The following is a 19,047-nucleotide window of genomic DNA, read 5'->3' on the forward strand; positions in this document are numbered from 1 at the left end:
TTAGTGAAAATAAATTTTGTCAATGAGAAGAAGCACATTTAGAAACCTCTCCCAGGTTTCTGATTCATGATGATTTCTATTTAAAGATGGACAGTAAAATCACATAGGCCTCTCTCAAATATTTGAAATTGAGATGCGATGCACAAAAAAACCTGCCTATTAATATCAGGATGGATGTAAACACAAAAATAGTTCAGTAAAGAAAAAGACTACTACTACAGACATTAGGTGAAGATTTTTATTTATTTAGCCATGCTGAATGTATACACACAATATCAATATATACAAATTGAACAACACAATTTATACATAAAATACAAATGAAGTGTGGCTTTTTAAATAAATGCAACAAACCCCATTGTACAACTTGTCATTTTGGCCAGTATACAGTATTAGAGTAATGCTATTGAAGTAATGCTATTAAATTAATTATTTAAATTAGATTACAGTATAAGTTCAAAGGCACTAGGAAGATCTATGTTTTCTTCTAGCATTTTAAAAACAAAAAATAACTAAAAAGGAAAACAGATGTATACATTAAGAAACTGAACAGACACTGGCGTGCTTAAATGTAAACTCTACCCACTCCAAATTCACAGCCCTGTAGGAAAGAGAGGGACTTTCCTTGAGTTAAGGGGAAAGATATTTTTAAAAGACTAAAAAGAAACAAAACAAAAAACAACCCCCAAACAATAATCATAATTTTAAAAGCATGTTACAGATGAAGCAGCACCCCCCAAGTAACCTTAAAGTTCTTGCTGAAAAAAAAAAGGTCCCCTTTTCTCAGAAATTAGATGACATAGCTTATCAAATAGTTTCTACTTGTGGAGCAAACACATAGATGCAGACCAGCCCCACCCCTGATTACAATCTTATACTTTTCAAGAACTTTACAAAAAAAATGAAGACTATTTTAATATCCTCATTATTAGCGTATATAATTATATATGGTTTATTAAAGAATATACTACAAATAACATTCTACCAAGCTCCTTTTAATAAATAAATACTACTTTTTTAAAGAGGAAAAAAATACCCACTCAATAACCTACTTATATGTGACATTTAAATCTATTACTTATTTCAAATAATGAGCAAGTTTATCTACATCCTTTCATGAAATTAACACTGAAGTAACAAAAGATTTCATTTGTGGACAAAGGTATAGTAAATGTGAAGAAACCACAAGAACTGCTACACTTGAAACTACACGAACAGTTGTAAAGTCAGTGTCTTGTGTTTTCATATGGATATTCAGGCCTGGCTCAAATATCTCATTTTGGTATTTCAAAAGATGAATAATGTCCTTCTGGTATAATCAGTTCTAATGTAAATGCTTTTTTAAAAATGCTAAAGCAGCCTGTTTTTCAAATTTCTCGGTGTGTTGACTTTTTATAGATTTCTTTTTTTCATTTTTTTCCCCTGCAATGTAGTGGAATAGAAATAAAATCTAACACACTGGCTTCAACTTTCTATAATGTTTTAAAGCTTAATGCAATGTTATTCCTTTCCTATTAACTGGACGATTAATGGCTAGAAACATGGACTTTTAAAAGAAGTATTCCTCTTCTTTTTCTATTGGCAAAATTAAGATTTCTCTCGAGTAATTACTAACAGTTAAATATGCATCTACAATTGCCAAGATATTCTTCTCACACAAAGCTTTTACAATACACAATTCACCTCAGGTCTTCATAGTACCTAAACAATGCCTCACAGATTAAAATTATAAACTTCTATCTATCTTACATATTACAAAGAAAATGCTGCCAGTTAAATGCAATTCTTATCACCTAGAAAATATTCACCATACACAGGGTACCACCTTTAGTACATCACCTTTGGAATGTACTTTAAACTTCTGGGCACACTTTTACCACCATCTCAAAAGTAAGTCACCTACACTCATCCTTATTCTACAGCTTTATAATTAAAAACATTCATGTTAATTTTATAAATACTAATTTATGAAGTCTCAAAGCTTGCAAACAATGTGTGTCAGGGCTGATTACATAATTTTAAAACTCACAGAAGATATATTAATGGTTCAGGGGTAGCAAAACTTAAGAATTGTAAGCAGCCAATAAAAGAAACAATCTAACACTTAACAATTTATTTTGCTATAAAATAAAAATAATTTTTATTTTTAGAGGAACATGGTCTAATTAGTTTTGTCAAAAGAAGAAGTTCAAGGAAGAATATTTTCTACTTATAAAATATGAAGAAAAACAGCGTTTTAAAGGCAAAGGATTAAAAGGTATTTTTCTTGGTTTGGTTGCTTTTTCTGGAAAATGGAGACCTTTCTCAACTGGAAGGTACAGAGCAATTTCTACCAAAATTTAGAACTCAGACACAAGATAGCATCCATTAGTCATACTTCAAACTGAACTTTAAAAAATATACACATATGGGCAAAGATTAGTAACCAGTATTTAGCTTCTTAATTTTGTGCAACTGTGACTTCTTCATATTTAGGTACAAATTCAATGTTTCAGGAGACCATGAAACCAAAACAAAAAAGCATTTTACACTTGAAGTCAAAGTGGCAAAAAAGGTCAAGAGAGGTCCAGATGAAACGGCGTTCAATTCTTGTTTTTTAAACATTGTATTTCCAAATACTAGCTGTTGAATTACAAAATTTTCTGCAGATCAATAAGATTAGTCATCTAATACCTAAAATACAATGAATGTTAGTATAAAAATTGGAACATATTTAACAAGCTGGGTGGGTGTTAGTATTCAATCATTTCTTAGATATGCAACCCATACATTCATATACAACAGGACAATACAGGATAAGCAGATCTACTACTTTCTGTGTGCAATCAGGCCACATACATTTTTTGCTGTTTTGACTATCTGGTTATTGGTATATATGGTAGTTAATTATTAGCAGATACATGTATACACTCAAACTGCAATCCTCCATAGCATGAGCTGTTTCCCCAACGTCACTGCACAGTATAAACTGAAGAGTAATACAACAATTTGAATTACCAGTTGTACAATTTTAATATTATATTAATATAAAGAAACTTAAAGTTACTAGGCAAATTATTAGTTCCACTCTTACTCCATGATTTATAGCTTCTGTTATTTGAAATTACACAAAAATTTTCAGTGTTTTAAAGATTTCTGTCCAGGCAAGAAAATATCACTAATTTTTATTGTGATTGAGTCTGTAACATTTACTGAAGTAAAGAGTCAATTACAGTTTCAGGCTTTGCAGAACGCTTTCTGTTTGGGGAAGAGAAAAAGAAAACATGAATGCTTTCCTAAAGGACTGACTTTCACACATTTTACATTATGTAGTAGACTATACAAGGTAATCATACAGTGTAGAAACAGACCAAGGTTTGACGTGGTTGACCATTTAAGAGCTTATATTCTATTATATTACCCGCCTTTTCAGGCTAGGGGCAGGTGACCTAGAGTATGAGCAAGAGCATGCAAGGGCACTGCACTCTGTGCCAGCACCCAGAGTGGCAAGGGACGGAGGAGATGGTAATTTCCAAAACTAGACTAGACAACATGGCCAGGCCAAGTGGGCTGCATGCTTGCCAAATCTGAACCCATTCATGATCTCTTCTGGGGTGTGCTGAAGGTGCAGGTTTATTCCGTGAAAATCAGAGGCACAGATCATCTGAGACAACACCTCACAGACAAGTGTAAGGACTGACAGAAATGCTGTATTAACGTACTGTGTTTATTGCGATTTTGCCTAGCACACTGAACTATGTATTTCTAATGAGGAATATATGGCACTGAACATTATCATGTAATGTAATGCATCAGTAAACCACTTATTATGTGTATTTGTCTATGTTTATGGCCATCTACTGATTTTATAATACAGAGGCTAATTCTGGTACACAGTGATGCTGGGTTAGGTTCATCTAATGCTGTCTTACACTATTTTTTAGGTTAATTAAACCAAAATAAATATTTTTAAATGAGAAGTCTGAAAACTTTATTTATACCTTATCAAGTTATTTATTTTAGGTCCACATAGTTTAAAAAAAGCAGCTAAAAACAGAGAGATCTCATATAAATAGTATTCTTGAAACAAGAAGATCCAGAAATGATAGGCCCTCTTCCCCAAATTAACCAGCAGCAGGGTAGAAGCCAGTCACTTCAGACAGGCCGCTCTCCACAATCTGCCCCGGCCCTACCGCTGCCCATGTTCCTCCTACGCCAAGACCAACCATTCATGATTACACTCGATGCTATTTTTCTTACTAAACGCAGTTAAGACGAAAACATCTCTATTAGAATGTAAAAGTGAAAGACCTAAAGGGATCTGTGTCTTTGAACGGATTTGCTTCATTCATTAATAGTACATGCACAGCTTCTGTTGGCACACGAAGTTTTTAACCCCTGGCATCCAAATGCTAAAGAATGTAAAAATTTGTATACTTTTAATAGGCTACTGATTCCTTCTCCCCAAGTACAATAGTCCTAAATTCACAAATACTAGGTTACGTCTATGAGATTACATAACATATAAATAATAAAACCATACAACTTCACCCTACACATAACTCGAAGTCTAAGGTATTCAAGTAGGAGGAAAAATAAGATTATTTCCTATCATTTCAGGAGCCCCAAAATCTTACAATCAGTTTAAACAAGCTAAAGAGTACTTGATGTAGAAAAGGGAGAAGAGAAATTAGCTCCAACCACGGCCTTCACACCCTGATTTCCCTGGCTTGTGGTATAATTCATACAGACTACTCAGCAGTCAAAACCAGCATCAGAAGAACAGGGAAAGGTGGTCAGAGACGTTTTCACTAACTAGTGACTAAGGAAATCAAGGTTATTGGGGTAATGTTTATGATAGGAAAAAAATGCAGCTGAAAACAATCAATACCTCAGACATCTAACCCGGCAGGTTAATTAGCATCTCACTAGAAGTAGTGTAAGAATTAAGGAATAAGACAGTAGATGGCTTATACATTTGGAAAGAACAAAATAAATTAAAAATAGATTTAATTACTCAGGAGGGCTAACAAAGTTGGCAAACCTTAATTCTTTAGCCAGATTTTATTTACTCAAATTGTAACTACTTAAGGACTTTGATATGTATTTAATTAATCAGCCAAAATAGTTATTAACTAAGTCTCTAATTGGAATATCTCACTACCTTTATGTCCTGGAATTCAAAGACAGTCCTTACCTTCTCCCCGTCTTTGGCCTCGCTTTTCCCTTTGCAGTCCGAGGCCTCTCTAATTTCATCAAGGACTGCCGTAGGCTCTCCTCGGTATAGGCAAGATACACATGGGAAAGGTCCACTTCAAAGGGCTATGTCAACAAACACAAGACACTCTTACAAGGAAGGATTTAAACCAGACTTGGGGGAAGATTTAGAACACTGAATAAATACCTAGAAAAAAGCCACAGAAGACGAGACCAAATAAATGTCTAAAAAAGATCTTCTAATGCCATTTATCTGAATGCATTTTAGCAAGGGTTGGTGAACACAAAGCCCCACACTCTAAATTCCTTAGTAGTAGAGAAAAACTGTTGCTGTTTTCCCTAAAGCTGCTACTTCCTCTTGTAGGCCCAAGACTAGGACTAGCTTTGAAAAGGGCAGACGCACTCCAGTATCTAATCACATCCCCGTGACCCGGGGAGGCGGTGGGGAGAGTGCTCCGAAGACGACTCCATGCCGCTCCTGCGGCAGAAGCGATAAGCCTGCCATCTCGGCTGGAGGTGAGCAGACCTACTCCAGCACTCACACATCCTAGAACCTCTATTCCCAAAAGACTAGCCTATTTTTCAGCATAGATGATTAGTAAACATCGTGGCAATACAGTTTAGTGACCCACATTCCTTTAAAGAAACAACTTTAGTTTCAAAAAAAAAGCAATCTTACATCCTTCTCTTTTTTATCAGGGACTGGAGTCTGCTTCCTCATGTTATTTCCTGTATAGGCAACACATTTCTCAAAAGAGGAAAAAGAGGGAGGAGAATTATCTTAGTTAGCAATGAATATTGTGAATAAAGCAAATCACTATGAGATAAACATTCATAAAACATGATTTAAATGCTGGAACAGAAAGGGACCCAGAGGTCATTCAGTCCTATGCAGCCCCAAACTACCCCATTTCCACTGAATAACACAGTTAATCAGAAACACATCTCATTCACCCTGCTGGACTTTCGTCTGATTCATCATCCTGATCACCTTCCCCCCCACGGCAGCCAGCACAATTCTTAGTCTACAGGAAGTACTCAATAAATATTTCATAAACAATAAAGGTAATACTCACTAGCTGCCATTCTCCTATGTCTTCATTCCAATGGACATAATTTTCAATCATTTCCTTTTAAAAGAGTCAAAGATGGTCTACTTTTAGTATTTAATAACATTTAAAATATTGAAATATATTCATGGAACTGAAATCTTTACATATCCAATGAAAAAGTTAAGTCTCAAAACATTATATACTTCATGATATCCTTTTTATAAATTAAAAAATATATACTTGTAAGGGATATAAAAAGATGGAATTAAACTGTATAAAAATGAAAAGAAAATGAAGAACATGGGATTCAGGATGATGGTTACCTCAAGTCAGAAGAGCCAAAGAGATGGAAGAGGGGAGAGGGAAACCACTTGGTTAGACGTAGGTTACTGTCACGGTCCTAGCTTTCTTTTTGGGTGATGAGTTCACTACAAAATAACTAAGTAAAAGCAGACCATCCAGGGACTAATAAGGACAGTGTACCATGAACCAAAAACAATAATTCTGTGCATCTGAGGTCCAAAGGAAAAAAAATACTAAGGTTTATATTCAGACAAATGTCTTAAAGTTATATAGTCAAAATAAATTCTTAAAAATTCAATGTTATCTTACTACACTGATGGACAGTGACTGCAATGGGGTATGGGGGGACTCAATAATAAGGGTGAATGTAGTAACCACATTGTTTTTCTTGTGAAACCTTTATAAGATTGTATATCAATGATACCTTAATAAAAAAAAAATTTCAATATGTTAGTTTACTAAAATGTACTGGACGATGGAAATTTGGGTTAAAGAAAAATAGAGACAGATTTTAAAATTATATTAATATTATGAATTAGCATCCATCTTGGATGAATATCTGCATATCAGTCAATGTGGTACATCACATTAACAAAAAGAAATAAAAGCCATATGATCACTTCAATAGATGAAGAAAAAAGCATCTGATAAAATGCATCATCCATTCATGATAAAAACTCTCAACAAAGTGGGCATAGAAGGAACATACCTCAACATAAAGGGCCATACATGAAAAACTCACAGCTAATATCACACTTAATTGTGGAATGCTTTCCCTCTAAGATCAGGCACAAGACAAAGATGACCACTCTCACCACCACTTTCATTAAACATAGTACTGGAAGTCCTAGCCACATCAATCAGACAAGGAAAAGAAATAAAAGGTTTTCAAATTGATAAGAAGTAAAATTGTCACTATTTGCAGATGACCTGATACTATATATAGAAAACCCTAAAGACTCCACCAAAAAAATATCAGAATAAATGAATTCAGTAAAGTCATAAGATATAAAAATCAATATACAGAAATTTGTTGCATTTCTATATACAAATAACAAACTAGAAGAAAGAGAAATTAAGAAAACAATCCCATTTACAATTACATCAATGAATATAGTCAATTCTGTAACATCTTTCTATGTTGACAGATAGTAATGACAAAAGTTGGGGTAAGAATTTAATAATGTAGATAACTGTCCAATCACTGTGTTGTATCCTTGAAACCAATATAATATTGCCAACTATAGTTCGATAAAAATAAATAAAAATAAAATAAACTATAATTACATCAAAAAGTAAAAAATGCCTAAGAATATATCTCACCAAGGAGGTGAAAGATCTGTACTCTGAAAACTGTAAGACAAAGATGAATGAAATTGAAGATGACACAAATGAATGGGAAAAATATTCCATGCTTACGAATAGCAAGAATTAATATTGTTAAAATTGCCATACATCCAAAGCAATCTACAGAATCAGTGCAATCCCTATCAAAATACCAATAGCATTTTTCAAAGAACTAGAGCAAATAATCCTAAAATTTGCATGGAACCACAAAAGACCCAAACAACCAAAGTGATCTTGAAAAAGATTAACAAAGCAGGGGGAACCATGATCCATGATTTCGAAGTATATGACAAAGCTACAATAATCAAAAACAGTGTATACTGGCACAAAAACAGACACATAGATCAATGGAATAGAATAGAGAGCCCAAAAATAAGCCCATGTTTATGCAGTCAATTAATATATGACAAAGGAGGTAAGAATATACAATGGGGAAAAGACTGTCTCTTCAATAAATTGTTCTGGGAAAACAGCTACACACAAAAGAATGAAACAGGATCACTGTCTTACATATACACAAATACAAATTCAAAATGGATTAAAGACTTGCATGGAAGACCTGAAATCATTAAACTCCTAAAAGGAAACAAAGACAGTAAACTCCTAAACATCAACATTAGTAATTTTTTTGCTGGATAAGTCTCCCCAGGCAAGGGAAACAAAAGCAAAATAAACAAGTGGACTGCATCAAACTAAAATTTCTGCACAACAAAGGAAACCATCAACAAAACAGAGAGGCAACATACTGAATGGGAGAAGATATTTTCAAATGATATATTTGATAAGTAGCTGATATCCAAAATATATAAAGAACCCATACAACTCAACACCAAATAAACCCCAAATAATCCAATTAAAAAACGGGCAGAGGACTTGAATAGGCATTTTCCAAAGATGACATACAGACAGACAACAGGCAGATGAAAACATGCTCAACATCACTCATCAACAGGGAAATGCAAATCAAAACCACAATGAGGTATCACCTCACACCAGTCAGAGTAGCCACTATCCAAAAGACAAGAATAACAGGTGTTGGTGAGGTTCTTCCTACACTGTTGGTGGAAATGTAAATTGGTGCAGCCACTGTGGAAAGCAGTATGAAGGTTCCTCAAAAAACTAAAAATAGAAACACCTTATGACCCAGCATTCCATTTCTAGGAATTTACCCAAAGAAAACAAAATCACTAATTTAAAGATATATGCACTCCTATGTTTAGCACAACATTATTTACAATAGCCAAAATATAGAAGCAACTTAAATGTCCATCAATAGATGAATGGATAAGGAAGATGTGGTACATGTATTCAATGGAAAATTACTCAGCCATAAAAAAGAATGAAATCTTGCCATTTTTTGACAACATGGATGGACCTAGAGGGTATTGTTCTAAGTGAAATAAGTGAGACAGAAGAAAGACAAATACCTTATCATTTCAGTTACATATGGAATCTAAAAAACAAAACAAATGAACAAATAGAAATAGACTCATAAACACAGAGAACTGACTGATACTTGCCAGTGGGTAGTAGGGTCAGGGGATGGGTGAAATAGGTGAAGGGGAAAAAAATTAGTGAGAATGTTTGATATCTTGATCTGGGTGATGGTTACATGAGTATATACACATGTCAAAGTTCATTAAGATTTATGCATTTATTACATGTACTTCAATTTAATAAACAACAAACAGATTAGCATCCACCTGAAGGCAGATAGTGGTGATGGTTATACAACATTGTGAATGTATTTAATGTCTCTGAACTGTATTCTTAAAAATAGTTAAAATGGTAAATTTCATGTTATTTGTATTTTAACACACACACACAAAATTAGCAACCATAAGCAGGGAGAAAAGGTTAGCATAGGAAATCCGTTTATTCTATTTATAGAGTAAAAGGCTATTGAATGAATGAACAGGACTTAAATCTTGATTCTGACTGCAATTACATAAATCTGGTTTCCTCCAAAGGGCTGAGAAATTCTTACTCAGATACTTAAATACTCAAACAGAAAATTATATATTAAATTAACAACTTAAATGGACATTTAAGTTGCTTCTATATTTTGGCTATTGTAAATAATGCTGTGCTAAACATAGGAGTGCATATATCTTTAAATTAGTGATTTTGTTTTCTTTGGGTAAATTCCTAGAAATGGAATGCTGGGTCATAAGGTGTTTCCATTTTTAGTTTTTTGAGGAACCTTCATACTGCTTTCCACAGTGGCTGCACTAATTTACATTTCCACCAACAGTGAAGTGGATGTGATGGTATTAGTTGAGGAAAATTTTATCATTGACAACTGAAATATAAGTATTTACTACCAGTCAAATTAGAAATCATATTTCCTTATTCCTTAACCCTAGCCAAGTGATCTAATATCTAGATCAGACAACTTCCCTCTTACCTGGTAATCCTTAGGTATAAAGTTATCAATAATAAGCATCTGAAGTCGAAGCTCCCGGCTAAGTTGTCGAATGTTCTCCAGTAAGCCTTCAATTTCCCTCTGATGTTCTTGCTGGAGATCAGCCATCTACCAGACAGTCAATGAAAATATTAAGGATAAACAAGATTTCAAATACAAAATAGTTCCATCTGACATAAGGTACTGGTCTAAGAAACCTTGTGAAAGCTTACCCAGTTCTCTCACAAAAGCAATGGACAGAATGACATATCATGACATGCATATTCATTCCATGTCTTCAGTTAAGGTTGGAAATAAATTTTATCTTTAGAATTGTAAGCATACATTATGACTCCTTTAGGATTCTTAATCATACTTAATCAAATTAATTATTTTTAAAAAAAATTCAGAATCACATTAGCAGGTGATTTCTAAAGACCAACCTCTGACTTTGCAGCCATCAGCATAGTCCAAACTTTCTTTAATTTCTTGGTCTTTCCCTGAGCTTCCTCTTGCAAACTGGTGTATTTTTCTTCAATATCCAAGCGCTCTTGCTATGACAAAATTTAATAAACTTAAAAATAATTTTCTTCATTAAACCATAAATTCAATTTTTTAACAAATATATTTAGCAACTATTATGTTTCAAAGTAATCAATAATCTGCTTTAAAATTTAATTGATACAGTTATCTAGCTTCTCGCTAGAAAGGTTTAATACCTTAAGCAGAGTCAATCAAAAACAAAGTCACATTACCTCTTTTTCCTCAAGTTCTCTACGAAGTTGCTCTGCTCTTTTCCTCCTTTCTTCCAGTTCCATATTAGATTCTTCAAGAAGTTTCTCTTGTTCCTCAGCTTTCGCCAACAAATCAACCCCACCAACAATTACTTTCTTCTCCAGGGCAGATAATTTTTCTAGCAAAGACTGATGCTCTTGTCTGTTGATTAAAATGAGAATATCTACATCCACCAATTATCTACTGATCTACTAATATCATTTCCCCAAATTCAACAAGAATTTGGATATAAAATTTCAAAGCAGAATATAATTATGTAATATCTCTACCAAATTATATCACTGTGCAGTATTAATTCATGATTTAATCTATAACTAATTTAAATTCACTGATATTTTTTCCTCCCACATAGATAAAATAATCCAAACAGATTTTTAGAAATGCAACACATACCATGAAACCTTTTATCCAAAAAATACCTACTCTTGAGACAAAAATCAAGCTTTTTAGTTACTATTCAAGTTTCTTGCTTACATATCCTATGAAAAATATGAGAAATTTAAATCACGAATCCATCTCAATTAAGTTAATACTCACTGGGCCTTAAGAAGATCTTTTTCCCGTTTCTCTAATTCTGCTCTAGCCTTGTTTCTTTCCTCCTCTTCCATGTCAAGCTTTGTTTCAAGTGCTTTTCTCTCTTCATCAATTTTTGCTTGCATTTCAACCATCTTATCTGGGGAGACTTTCTTTTTACCTATTTGAGTCATTCAATTGCAACAATCACTTCAGAATCAATGTTTCAGACTGGCATAAATTTTCTTCAATACACAAGATACATTCCTCAATAATAAATATCAACATTTTAAGGAAATCAATTGAATAATATATTTTGTATTTATTTAACTGTATTTCTATTTATTATATTGCTAGATGAACTTTATAACCAATTGCTAAATTCAAAGTGCTGCCCAATTGTACAATGATAACTAAGAACAAAGTGAAAGAGAAGCAAAACAGATGAGCAAGAAGGAGAGAGAAAGACTGATTAATGGGAAAGCCAAAAAAATTAAAAAGCAAAGATCCATGTATCTCCAAATAACATACATGGTAAAAAAACTATGTTTATTTAGTTACTTTTTTCTGAAAACCAGATACAAAATCAAGTGCTTTCTCAAAATACTTCCCCAAAATTTATTAAAATAAATGAGTAAAAAATATGGCTGGTAATTGTAGGTCTGCTTTTGTTATGAATCTGTATTCCTATTCTGTTAATGTGTGTACGCAATTTAATTAGTAGTTTGTTAAAACCTATACATGCTTATGTTACTCTACAAGAAATTATGTCAAAGAAATAATCAATTTTCCCATGTTTTCTTCCATCTGCTACTTCTATAGCTTTTCTTCTTCCTTCCTAATTACAACCCTTTAGTAGAATTCGTGCCTCATATCGAAAATTTCCGAGTATCATAATTCTTCCAAGTGGTAAAGATACCTCAAGACAAATGCTGGGCATAGAAGTCACAGGGCATAAATCTGCAAAGAAGTAAAAAGCTAACCTTTTCAAAGAATATTGCTTCTCTCTCACTTACCAACTTTACATTTCCCTGTATGGCTCTGGAAGACGGCTGGTTAGCCAGAGACGGGTAAGATTCCTCAAAGGAGGAACAACCTAAGACAGGCACAGTCGCAGGGGGGCCATCAGGTGAGAAATTGGGGATCAACAGAGGTGAGGCTTAGAACCTCACCCCCCCCGTTTTGAGAGAAATCTTCTGCATCTGTGGATGTTTTGTTGCCATTGTCTAGCTTGGATTAATACTTAGTCTATAGGCACAGACCTGATCATCTACATTTGCCCTCTTACAGCACTAAATTATGTTTTCTACCTTTATCTTGCTTGCATCTACCTACCACTTCAGCATTTTATTTAAAAAAAAAAATAAGGGAGAAATGTGGGATTCACATATAAATCAAGTATAAAAATCAAATGAATAATCATATCTGACTTGATTGTTTATAGTTCATGATGCGTGATCAAAACCGAAAGTTTTTGTGATATGACTGCCCTTGTACTGTTCACCATGTAAGAACTTATTCACTATGTAAGAACTTGTTCACCATGTAAGAATTTGCTCATTATGCTTCAGAAGATTGGAGACTATTGATTAATGATTGTGCATTGAGTCCCCTATACAGAATTTTATTGTTGTTAACAACCATTTGATCAATAAATATGAGAGATGCCCTCTCAAATATTAAATAAATAAATAAATAAATAAATAAATGGGTAAATAAAAGTCACATATTGGTAAAAAAAAAAATGCACAGATAAAAATATCAGGCAGAATTTGTATAAAGTAGTTTTAATAGATATCTTCAGTTTTTCTGAAATTTTTGTTTAATAAAATTACATGAAAGCACTCTATTTCATAGTATATACTTTTAAAGGAAGAAATTCTACACAGTAATTAACCAGGCATTTTACAGTTGCTAAGCTGTCATGACACATCATATCTTAACTGAATAACTAACATAGATCATTTTCATGTCAAACTCAGGATCCAAAATCTCCGTAAGCCAATTAAACATGCCAAGTGTCAAACAAAAGTAGAAACACTACCAAATAATAAAGATGAAAATACAGGTTCCAGGTGATCATTTTGATTACGTCTAATAGAGTGTTTTATATACATAAAATAGGTGTTCAACAAAAGTTTACTGAATGAATTTCAAAATCATGAAATTAAAATGAAAAACCAAAAAGAGAAAATAGAAACTAGCTTATTAAAGAGGTTATGAAACCACTTATGAAAGACAATTCATTTCTGGTAATACAATTTCTTTGAAACATACTTTTCCTTCAGAAAAACAATCAAACTTTTCGTAGAATTGGTCTCAGGCTCTCCTGAAAGCTTTTTGTCATTCTTAACTTCCTTCCCAAAGGACCACAGAAGAGTACAAACCAGAAGAGTTTACAAATTGTTAATGTTTCCACCCGGAAGCCAACCCCTCCTGCTACCAAAAAAAGAGAACTGAGAAATGATGAGGGAGATATATTATGTGAATATGTGAATATATCCTTTCAGGAACTATGAGACAAAGAATCATTCATATAGGCTTTAATTCTTTACAATAAAATTATATTTAAAAATTCGAGAGTTTAAAATATATTATCCTTCATTTCTACAGAAATATAAGACCAAAGCAAACCTAAGCTACGAAACAAGAGAGTAAATAAAAGCAGTGATCCAAATGCATACTTTGGTGTGGTGTGATTAATTGCATTCCAAAAGTCAGGATACAGGCCTGATTCTAGTGGCTTCTTTGGCACAGTTACCTGTGTTGAACATTCTGAATTACACTATTAAAAAGTTATTTTATAAAGTAATCTAACTCCTATTCCCAATGAATTCCTAGAAAGGATTTCCCATTGGTAATAATACTATTTCTCAGAAATCTGAAGCGGAAAAATATAAGTTCATGCATTAAAAATCATAACTTCCTTTCCACCTCAGAATTACAAATATTTAAAGAAAAAATAGCAAATATGTTAAGACAAAGACAAAAACCCTGTATGTTTGAAGATATGAACACTAATGGTACAGAGGAAATGATATGATCAACATGTATATTAATATTTTAGGCTTCTAGGGTTCTAATTGTTTTGCTAACAGTTAAAAAACACATAGTTTCAAAACCCATTAATGCAGTGAAATAAAAATATTTTATATGTAAAATACAAAAAGGACATGCCTATTGATGAATTACAACTATGTCTGAATTATTATTCAAAACCATTCCAGTAATATTTTCAAACTGATGGTCTAGCAGTAAAAATCTTGTGCTCTTATAACATTTCCATAAAGATGGCCATGCATATACAGCTAGGTTCAATTTCAAAAGTCCAATATTTAACTACCATATTATTGTAACCAGAATTATACTAATAAATCATTATACTTCTCCACAAATAATATTTTAAGCTAAATGTGAATATGTACCAATTCTCCTAACCAAGCACTTAAGAAACATGAGATCTGGGGAGGGGAAAAAAATGTGACATCAACCAATCAAACTAAAAACCCTTCTTTAAGTATTGCCTAAGAGAATTTAGAATAAAATTGTAGTAAATAGTTTAATGTTACTGTCACAGAGTATTTAATTAAGCCAAACATGAATAGTAATATTTTTAATTGTTCTTTGCTGAAGGTAAAGTTAAAAGGAAGAATTTCAGGGAAGTATTAATTGGATTAATTTTGTTTTCATTACATGAGCACCCATGGGCATAAGTAGGCTTTTGATTCCTTGCTTTTAAAAAAGAGAAGAAAAATGCCTGAATGTGAAATCATTTATATTTATATTCCCAAAATTTGTCTTTAAGAATTTAGGAAAAAGATTATGCCATCTGGTTTCGGTGATGTGTTTATTTTTGTCTACTTTGTTAATTAAGTCTGGAACATCCCATGTGTTTGTCACTGTCACTCTAATATTTCTAAATAATTCCCCTAAAAAAAAATCATTTGGAAAACTAGAATGTTTCTAATATCTTCCTCAATAAAAACTGAAATAAACATTTTTTTGAGAAAAACGAAGTTTTTTTCTAAATACAAAAGATGGATACTTACCTCATAAAAAATTCTCAAATTAAAAAAATGTAACATGGTTAAATAAAAAGTTCTTTATAGTTTAATTAATTGTACAACATGGAGTGCAAATCAATCACACCAACCTGCTTGGTCTTTCAATAAGAAGTAGTAAGCAAATCGTAGACAGGAAGCACATGCACAGAGATGAGGAGGAAAAAAGAAAAACATTATTTCTCTTGTAGAATAAAGAAAAATGTATAATAGCATTTATTTATAAGTATAGAAATAAATCATTATCAAAATTGAAATACAGCAGTTTTATTTAAAAAGAAAAGCATATTCATCACAGAGATGTAATTTAAACAAGGATAATATGAAGATTAATTTAGTCTAAGATTACAATTCAAATCAATCTCAAGAGTTCACATGGACTCCCAAACTCCTACACATATAATTCAGCACTTAAGGTTATACTAACGGTAGACACGGGATTGGAAACTTGCTAAGACCTGGGAAGTAATCTAAAAGCGTAAAACAGGAAATCATGCCAATTTAAAAAATTAGTAAATTAGAAGTAGCAAAATTCACATTGTCCATTTTCAAAATTCCCCAATTCAATTTTCTTCTAATATAAGGATCCATTATAGGTGTGTCCCCCTTTAAGAAAATCCAACACAAAACTTCAATCAACTAAACACATAAATTAGATTGTAGTAATTTGCAGTGATTACTTGATTAACAAAAGGATTTAGTGAAGTTTTTAAAGATGACAGTAAGCTCTTCCAACATATTTTATTTTCCACCTTGATTTATAAGTTTTTTCAGAAAAACCACTTGTTGCATAAAGTCAAGTACACCTGTATAATAACAAACTTGCATTCAATCTATTAGTACATTGTTAAGATTAATTATAATAATGATTCTACAGAGGTAGATGATCAACTGATGACTCAAGCAAAGAATAGTAAAGAAGGCCATTCATATTTTTAAAAGGAGAGATACAATTTGCAACAACATGGATGGAGCTAGAGATAAGAGAGTATTATGCTCCTTGAAATAAGCCAGGTGGAGAAAGACAAGTACCAAATGATTTCCCTCATTTGTGGAGTACACCAGCAAAGCAAAATTGAAGAAACAAAACAGCAGCAGACTCACAGACCCCAAGAAGGGACCTGTGGTTACCAAAAGGGGAGGGGTCGGGAGGGAGGGAGAAGGGGAGTAAGGGGCATTATTATTAGCACAATAATGCAGCCGGGAAGCACCGAGAAGACAAGTAGTGACTCTGTAGCATCTTACCATGCTGATGGACAGTAACTTTATTGGGGTATGTGGGGGGGACTTGATAATAGGGGTGAATGTAATAACCACAATGTTGCTCATGTGAAACCTTCACAAGATTGTATATCACTAATACCTTTATAAAAAAAAAAAACACCTTTAAGTTTGCTGTAAGTTTAGATAGATCCTTCATAAGCACCTTCTTATTAATTTGAATTCTCTAATCAGACCTTAGAAAGTTTCTTAAAATCAATCAGGTAATTTAGAAATAGGGATGGCCATTTGAAATAAAGTACTCTTCAATTTTCCTTCACTTGCTTCAAACTTTACTTTTTTTTAAATTTGGAAGCTTTTAATCTTAAATTACCCCTAAAATATGACACCTTAGCATAAAATCTTTATAACTGTAAAACATATTATAATGGGCACTAGTGTACTTCTAGGAATTCAGGATTTGCTATTACATGTCCCTTATACTGACTAGGATTAGAAATGTATCAGGAAACACAACAAACGAACCGAAAGAATTATTATTTTATACAGCTTACTTGCTCTCTTTACATTATCTCAATTGCAAAAGCATGAATCTCTCTTTAATTGTCTCAAACATAAGCTTAAGCATATGTTTTAACAACTATGGTTAACTGGAAGCAATGAAGAGGGCGGAAATCATCACATGCTTTGTTCTACTGAGAAATCCAACACGTATTCTTTAAGTAAAGACAGACAGCACGGTGCAGCGTTTCTCTGACAAAGCCCCTGGGTTAGCACTGGAGTGTTTAAATGCCCCCACTCACTAGGAGGGACTCATCCAGAGGCCTCTCTAGGGCAGAACAGGTGGCGCCCAAGCTTCTGCTGCTGCCCAGAGGGAACCAAAGGCCAGGGAATGAGCACAAGACAAATCCAGTTCCAGAGAAAAATTTTAAAGGACAATCAAGCTTTGTATTAAAGAACCAAAACTTATTTTCCCTTAAAACCAGTCTTGGTAAATGTATTCATAGACTCTCACTACAAAGCCACAGGGGAATTAGAAACTGTATTCTTTCAAGCATCTACTATGAGCAAACCCCACTATTCACCTAAAACATAGTAATTCAGGGGATTGGAATGACAAGAATAAAAAGTAAGTAAGTCATTTGGTGACATTTAAGTCTAGTTAAGCTATTTAGGTTGATAAGTTAAAGGAACTGAGTCAAATTTAAAGTCATACACAGTTAAATTATAGGAATGATAAATTGCTCTTCACTTTAGGTCGGTTTGTCTCCAATTTCACTCTTTTTCCTCCAAAACATCAGATATAATAATGTATGTTTAAGGTTTCAAGGCAAAATTTTGAGAGGCTCATTGAAAATTAAAAAATTTCTAAGCCTAGAAGGAAGGTATTTTACTATTAAACATTTTAACATATTGAGCAGTAGCATTTTTTTCTATTTAAAATTTTATTTTTACTAAGTCTAGTAATTGCTTTAGCTTTGAATAGTGCATGAAAAAATAGGTGTGAACACAAAACCATTTCTCTAAATCAAGGGCCAGCAAACATTTTCTGTAAAGGGACAGATAATAAGTGCTTTAGACTTTGTGGGCCATACAGTCTCATGTGAAAGAAGCCATAGACCATATGTAAACAGGAGCATGGCTGTTTAAAAAAATTTTATACACAAAGCTGGTGGTGGACTGGATTTGGCCAGCACACTGTTTTCTGCCAACTCCTGCTCTAAATCACTCTTTTCCTGTCTCTTGAAGTTATAGAATCTTTATAGTTTATAAATCTGGGACTCCTGATCAAGCAGTGATGGGTTTATTTTCAGCAAGATCATTTTCATAAGACAAGCAAAATATGCACTAGCTTGAAAACAATGATCCACATTAATGTTAGAGAGTTCTGAAATAAATACATAGGGTAAAAGGCTTTGAAATACACGATTATAATATGTCTCTCTCCCTCTTGCATATTATCTACATCTTTATCACAGTCAACATAGTCTTAATTCACACTTGGCAACAAATGCCCCATAATACAATAAGAATTAGAGTACATTTTATAATGAAAATGAAATTAAAATACAGAATCTCCAAATTTATTACTTGAAAACTTAGACTTCTAAAGCCTAATCATGCTTGAGAAAAATTCTGCATTATCCTAACTTCC

At 33.0% G+C, this 19,047-nt stretch overlaps 1 protein-coding gene across 2 annotated transcripts in view; it reads right to left on the bottom strand.

The window, feature by feature from the left end:
- Positions 1 to 224: 224 nt before the first annotated feature.
- KIF3A (kinesin family member 3A) overlaps positions 225 to 19,047 on the bottom strand; it is a 61,130-nt gene continuing 42,307 nt past the window's right edge. The window contains exons 10-19 of one of the 2 annotated variants that reach the window (XM_057490859.1): positions 17,692 to 17,756; positions 15,764 to 15,772; positions 11,635 to 11,791; positions 11,058 to 11,238; positions 10,746 to 10,856; positions 10,306 to 10,431; positions 6,273 to 6,326; positions 5,876 to 5,944; positions 5,177 to 5,301; positions 225 to 3,237 (exon numbers count right to left, since the gene is read on the bottom strand). In XM_057490859.1, coding sequence (XP_057346842.1) covers positions 3,189 to 3,237; positions 5,177 to 5,301; positions 5,876 to 5,944; positions 6,273 to 6,326; positions 10,306 to 10,431; positions 10,746 to 10,856; positions 11,058 to 11,238; positions 11,635 to 11,791; positions 15,764 to 15,772; positions 17,692 to 17,756 — 946 coding nt within the window. In that variant the 3' untranslated portion in view covers positions 225 to 3,188. The remainder of the gene's footprint in view (positions 3,238 to 5,176; positions 5,302 to 5,875; positions 5,945 to 6,272; positions 6,327 to 10,305; positions 10,432 to 10,745; positions 10,857 to 11,057; positions 11,239 to 11,634; positions 11,792 to 15,763; positions 15,773 to 17,691; positions 17,757 to 19,047) is intronic. The other variant, XM_036919191.2, reaches the window with a different exon arrangement.

Source organism: Manis pentadactyla, chromosome 13 (assembly GCF_030020395.1).
Source record: "Manis pentadactyla isolate mManPen7 chromosome 13, mManPen7.hap1, whole genome shotgun sequence".
Classification (NCBI taxonomy): domain Eukaryota; kingdom Metazoa; phylum Chordata; class Mammalia; order Pholidota; family Manidae; genus Manis; species Manis pentadactyla.